The sequence below is a fragment of the Gastrolobium bilobum genome, unplaced genomic scaffold (assembly GCF_033153095.1).
Source record: "Gastrolobium bilobum isolate Gb01-03AN ecotype WA unplaced genomic scaffold, APGP_CSIRO_Gbil_v1 utg2979, whole genome shotgun sequence".
Classification (NCBI taxonomy): domain Eukaryota; kingdom Viridiplantae; phylum Streptophyta; class Magnoliopsida; order Fabales; family Fabaceae; genus Gastrolobium; species Gastrolobium bilobum.
Window position 1 is genome coordinate 28,183 of NW_026896612.1, and position 6,885 is coordinate 35,067.

Sequence of the window (6,885 nt, forward strand, 5' to 3'; positions counted from 1 at the left end):
TATAGTGTTCTTTATTTGTAATTTACTTGTATTATGTAATTCTTATAATGATTTGAAACATCTATGATTGTATTTGTTGCATTATATTTTATTTATTCTTTCTCCTTATAACTCCCAAATTATAAATTGTATTTACCTGCAGACCAAAATTTTTGTTTAGCGAATAAAAGAACCATTAATCACTATGCCTTTTTGAATTGAATGAAAAATTATTTTTGAATGAAACATGGAACATGATTTTTAATGATGCAAAAGTTAGTAGTTAAATGAATCATGATTTTTGAATAATGGTACATACGATATGAAGGATAAAAAATTAATTTAAAATATTTTGTTTACTATTATAATTGTTAGAATTGTATAGATAAATTTAAAAATTAATTTTTAATAAATTATATGATATTAGGTTAAAAAAGGTATTTTAATCTATTTATATCATATCCTGATTATATCTGTTTCATCTCAAACACATAATAGGATAACATAATTTTTTTAGATTGTTAATCTAATGCATATCAAACACATGATATGATATAAACTTATTAGTCACATATTTTTTCCTATCCTCATCCAATTCTCTTATCTTATCCGTTCTTTTCCTATTGTGTGCATCAAACGAGCCCTAAACCCTAAATGAATTTGTGTAAATTTTTATGGGTTTTATTAATCTCCTTCCACATAAGATAGTTATCTTATGTGGTAGAAAGAAAATAGGTGGGTACCACCATTACAAGAAAAAAGAAAAAAAAATAAAAAAGTGGAGTACGAAAATCGAAGTGAGAGAAAATGAGATAAGTTACCTCATGTAAAAGGAGAGTAATATTTCTCAATTTTTATAAATAACGTTTTTCTGTGCAGCGGTAGATGGAAAAAAAAAGGAGGTAAGAGTCCACCGAAAAAGGTGGCTGACAAAAGCATAAGGATAAGGCTATAGGAATGACATAAGGTTCTGGATTTATTGAATGGTAGGGTCCTTCTCAGTGCTTGCTAAATGGTAAACAACTCAAAAAGCTAATATAATACAAAAAGAGTGCCAATCACATCCTCAATTTGGACATATCTGATAAGAGATGCCATTTTGGCATTGCTTTCTGGATAACTCCTCTCCTCTTTGTTTCTTGGCTGAGACAACAAATCATCGTCTCCTCATACAAGGCTATGCCTCAGTTTGAACTCTTGAGGAATCTCATATATAATAATGTGTGCCCCTTATTCTTCTACCTACCAATGAAGCCCAACCGGTGAAGAATGATAGCCAAAATGAGCATGCATATTGCTAAGACCATGCCAGGTTTCCCTAGCAGCCAGTTCTTTGTCTTTTTTGCACCTTCAACTCCTCTTTGAATCCTGTCCGCCCAAAGCATCTGCCAAGACAAAGTACACCTTAGTAATATAAAGATCCAAAATCAAATATTCCAATTGGAAATCCTTAAAGCAAGCACTAACCAATATTGCGCAGTGACGCTACAGAAGATATAGAACCAACCTAAGCTTACCTACTCTAAGCTATTTCAAGGAACATAACACCAATTGACAGTAAAATTAAACATGAAATTGACTTGCATCCTAATGTTCTCTCTCATTTTATCTAACATCTCTTAGTATTTGCCACAACTCCATCTTGCCATCCTCATCTTTAGGTACAAATTTTTTTTTTTTATGAATATAAACAAAATAACCTCCTTTAGACTAAGGAGAAGAATATACCATTTTATCCAAGCTTTCTGGTGATAAGGATGACATGGCTTGCTGAGCTTTTGCTGCGTCTTCTTGTGAAAGCTTGAACCCAAATTGTTCACCCATGTTTGCCATCATTTCTGGGCTCATATTTTTAAACATTGATGTGAACATCTGCCAAAACAACATAAACTAAAAAAATTAAGGGAAAGAAATATACACATAAATACTGAACACAAGAATGTTTTGAGATATAGAACCGGAATTAAGGGGTATACCTAATAATTTTTGTAGTAACATATGAAAAGTAAAAGTGGAAACTTATTGCATTTATTCCAGCCAGGTATGTGGAAGAAGGCTACTAATCATTCCATCTACTTAAAAAATAATATGAACGTACCTGCCGCATGGCTGGATCTTTCATCTGGTTTCTCATCTGTTCTTGTAAATCAGTGCTTGAGGAAGGGAAGTTTGACGGAGAAGCATTTCTCATATTCGAAAACGCATTGTGAGAAGAACTTGATTCTCCAAAAGCACTAGTTCCATTTGTACTTGATGATGGGAAGCTTGACTGGGAAACATTTCTTTCATTCTTGTCTACGGCGGCTGACGATGGAATAGATTCTTTCCCGTTCAGTGAGGATGCCATTTCAAACATATTCTTAAGGTCATCAGCTGACATTTTACTTATCATGTCACTCGCTGTTTTAAACATGTCAGGTGTCACATTGGGAGGAATTGATCCAGGGTTGAAAGGAGAATCAGGGGAACCTCCTCTGAAAAATGGGTTGTCTCCTTGAAATGAAGAAGCCATGTCAAGCATTTTTTGAAGTTCCTCAGGTGACATCTTGCTAATCATATCTGTGGTACCTCTAATCATATCTGGAGAGATATCTTTGGATTGACCAGTGTTCAAAGAAGCAAGAGCGGCAGGATCCGCACTTGAAATGAAGTTTTGGAATGATCTATAGAATAATAAACGAGTGTAAATCAATTTTATAGACCAATGATTAAATTCAAGACAAATACACATAATGTGCTTAGCACCTTTTATAAAAATGTAGAGTACCTGATAGCTTCTGGATCTTTTTTCAATGCATCTAGACTGTCTGTATTTGTTTTTGGATTTCCATTGTTAGCTGTACCACAACTCTTAGAGGAGTCTCCAGATTTTTTTGGTTGAGCCACTGTTTCTTCCAAATAAGAGCTTATGTTGTTTCCAGAAGGCACATTCTCTACTTCTTCTGTTATTTCTTCAATTACTAATCCTACATGCATGATACCAATAAGTTTAAATCTGACATCCATTTGAACCATAAAGCAGAGGTTGGGGCAAAGTGAAAAGGAAAAGAGAAAATAATTGGTGAGAACACATACTTCCAGGTGCTTGGTCTCCACCTCCCTTTGTCAACTTTTCCTTGGTGTCCCTGAAATTAAACATTTGATGGGATTAAACAGAGTCCAAGTTCATCAAAATCCTTTAAAAAAAACAAAGAAATCATTTTAAAAATAAAATAACTTAATTCCAATTTCTAATTAATTATAGAAGATGGATGGAAGCAGAACATCAGCTTACTTCCAATATATAAATTCCTTTACTATAGGTTACATAAGATTCAATCAGAAAAAACATAATGGTAAACACGTCACATATTTACTTAATTCAGCATACAATCCATTGTCTACATTGATTTATAGTGGAGTTAGATGAAAAATACTCATAATTATAGGCTCACCAATCCCAAATGTATCATATATGTAATAAGTAGAGGAATAAATAATTCTGTTCCAAAGATCACACCTAAAAAGCTCTGCAATTGTGTCATCATCAGGGGCCACTTCAAGTGCCTTGCTCAAATCAGTAACAGCATCCTACAAAAATCAGGAATGCCATTAAATAAAAATAAAACCGCAACCTTAACGTCAAAATGTTAATTGAGTCACTGGAAGCTCACCTTTAGTAGACCAAGTTCCTTATATGCTTGACCTCTTCGATACAGAGCCTTAAGGTTGTTCGCATCATATGCCAAAACCTACAGTATTTAAAGCACATAAATTCATTGCAAGGATGTCACAGTGAACTCTTTAAAACAAAGAACTTAAAATAGTAGCAAATTAGAATCTAGGACAATATTCGTATTGTTACATAAGCAGCGCAACTGGGAGTAACTAATTTCTTAAATATTACAATTACAATGTAGTGTTCTTTCTATTCTTCTCAGCTGATAAATTTCCCCATAATACCACTACTTAAACATAGCATTTGGCTATTAAAATTAACAATTAAATCAAGTTGAAATGGCAAAAGAAAAGGAATCACGCATACCTCAGAACCTTCATTTATGCATTCATCATACTTCCTTGTCTTCAAGTAACAGGACATCAAGTTGAGTGAGCATGCCAAAAGAAGTTTCCTACTTTGAGAAGATGGAATATCTTTTATGTTTTCCTTTGCCTAGAATATAAAAAATGAAAACAAGGTAATAGACCAAAAAACTTATAATTCCTTAGAGTCTCCAAAATAGGGATAAACAAGATAAAAAGGTGTGGGGAAGACAGTTAAGAAGTCACAAAAAGTGCACTTACAAGCATATACTTCTGTAAAGCATCATTGAACCTTCCTTGATTATGAAGTTCATTTCCCTGCAAAATTTAAATTTAGTTCATCAAGCCACACAGTAGACTAGACACCAACTGGAGCTCTACAGAAACTGAAAAATAGTAATCAGTTATCAGGGTAGTAAATTGAGGAACATTTCATGTCTTATCATGCAATGACAGCAAGTGTATTTTCTGATCAGATCATTCTATGGAACTAAAGTATTATTCAAATGTAATTTTATTTACCAATCTTTCTCAGAGCCTACATGATTCTGGAAAAGGATTGCCCGCAGGGCGTCATCACTTGGCTTTAGTAGATAATTTGGGCTCTAAGGACTAGCACATGATCATAATATGCTTCCATCAGGAAAAATTAGAAGGTATTCTTAATGACTCTTTCAAACTACATATAGGGCATACTGCAAAAATAGTGGAACTTACACCAGGCTTTCTTTTTCCAATTCAACATGGATTCGTCTCATGTCACATATTTCATCAATTACCAATATAAGAAGAAAATGCATGTGGCTCATGATTCATGTTTCACAAAGACACAACCAGCTGAAGTTTCTTGCTATGCTACTCACCTGCTTCTTCAACATCTCAGCTGCATTTAATTGATAATTGATCTGAGCATCAACACGGGCACGCATAGCTGCTACTTCATCAGGTGTTGAATTGGCCATCTTCTCACCAATCTCAGCCATTTCTTCTGGACGTGTATGCTTTAACTGTTCGGCAGCAATTTTAAAGTCTTCAGGACTCATGTTCTTCATGCTTTCCGAGGCCATCCTCATCAACTCTGGATTAGACATCATCTGCAATTCCACAGAAACATTGCACAATACCACAATTAGCAATGAACCATACACACACAAACATAGATATATATATATATATATATATGGGGAATAATCAATTTATACGGTGTAAGAATAACAAATCTTATACTCATTAGTCATTATTAGTCGTTGATCCCACATGCATATGTCAGCTCTAATTTATTAGTCATGTCATGTGAGTCTTACCATGTATATAAAAGCCCTAATCTTAGGTACTAAGACATGTTCTCTCAAAAGTTCAAATTTAAGTCTCCAACAAACTCAGAAACAAAAGAAGGGCTTAACATAGCTAAACTAGAATTATAAAAAAAAAAAAAAGTTTTAAACTTTCAATCCCAAACGCATCCAGAAATGTAAAGAACCACGATCCCAACCCACCCCAGAAGACGAATTTAACTGTTTCTGTTATTTCATTAATCAAGGCAACAAAATTTTCTCTCTTTTTTTTTTTCTCCTCCAAATAAGGGCATCTGAGAGCGTTGAATTCCCAACGATTTAGCATTCATTTTGACATTGCAACTCAAAGTCTGAATCAAAACGCGACGAATCCACGTACGTTCGTGCAATTTCAGGAAACAGAACAGAACAAGGGAAAAAGACAGACCTGTTGTTGGATCCGAGCCAACTCAGCGGGTGACATGCGACTCATCTGTTGCTGAGCCATTCGGATCATATCAGGATCCATCATACCGTTAAACATTTTCGATACCCAATTGGATTTGAATTCAAATCCACCCAAAAGAAGCAATCCCAGAAGGTCAAAAACGAAACTTTGAGATTATTAATGATGGGAGGGAATGTGGGGTGTGGAATTTTCTTTTTATTCAATGAAACTTGCAGAGGTCAAGTAAGGTTCCGGTTTTGTGTATTTAGGGGAAATTGAGGTTAAGGTGATTCTGATTAATTGACGAATTAGGATTTGGAAAGACAAGAACAAAAGGAAGAGTCTGATTTGGAGGTGCCGCCTACCAAACCTGAAAAGAAGAAGAAAAACAAAAGCAGAGACTCGGAAAGTAGAGAACCCAAACAAACAAGAGACGAATATGCCTTGGCTTTGTCGAAATTACTCTCTTGGCCTTCCCACTTTTTATGTACTTTAAATACTTTATATTTGGACCAAGAAAAAATAACATGAATGATGTTTGATGAAAGCACACCACTCCACAAATGTGCGAGGTGACACTTAAATTGGAGAAGAAGTTATAACTAAATGATATATATATATATATATATATATATATATATATATATATATATATATATATATAAAGATAATTATTATTAGGTGACTTATATTTAAAATGAGTAAATAAGAATGTATTTTGTTTATAGTGGATACATATATGATCCGTTAACAAAAAGGGTTGTGTATATGCAGAGATTCTTGATCTTAAACCACTAACACATTAGGGTGGAGCATGCAAATTGAGTTAGATTTTTATGAAAATATTTTTAGTAATCCGTTATACTAGTACATTATTTTTTAAAATTGGATAAAAAATATCACACCTAATTACCATTTTCCTAGATAGAGGTGGTAAAGTGGACGATCCGACCACTGCGCTATCAACCTGTTATAAAATGAACCAGACTCCATGTTCCACTTTTAAAAGTGGACTGAAAAACTCAATTCGCCCCGTCCCGTTTGGCGGACTGGGCAGGTTGGCCCACTAGCCCGATCCTATTTTACACTGATCAGCCTATGTCCTTCATCAACCCGTCAAAAAATGAATACGCCCCGCCCAGCTTCGCTCCGCTTTTGAGA

General features: G+C 34.4%; 1 protein-coding gene across 4 annotated transcripts; it reads right to left on the minus strand.

Moving 5' to 3' along the window:
- Nucleotides 1-829: 829 nt before the first annotated feature.
- Nucleotides 830-6,122, minus strand: LOC133300928 (outer envelope protein 61). Of its 4 annotated transcripts, none has more exons than XM_061500510.1 (11): nucleotides 5,725-6,122; nucleotides 4,866-5,096; nucleotides 4,264-4,320; nucleotides 4,004-4,132; nucleotides 3,633-3,710; nucleotides 3,479-3,549; nucleotides 3,061-3,104; nucleotides 2,747-2,954; nucleotides 2,078-2,642; nucleotides 1,708-1,851; nucleotides 830-1,364 (listed from the first exon to the last, which is right to left on the minus strand). In XM_061500510.1, the coding sequence occupies exons 1-11, from the start codon at nucleotides 5,818-5,820 to the stop codon at nucleotides 1,218-1,220; spliced, it is 1,770 nt and encodes a 589-aa protein (XP_061356494.1). In that variant the 5' UTR covers nucleotides 5,821-6,122; the 3' UTR covers nucleotides 830-1,217. The 4 variants fall into 4 exon arrangements, with proteins under 4 accessions (XP_061356494.1, XP_061356493.1, XP_061356496.1 ...); XM_061500509.1 differs by having other exon boundaries at nucleotides 2,747-2,945; nucleotides 3,055-3,104; XM_061500512.1 differs by having other exon boundaries at nucleotides 2,747-2,884; nucleotides 3,051-3,104.
- Between the last annotated feature and the right edge of the window lie 763 nt (nucleotides 6,123-6,885).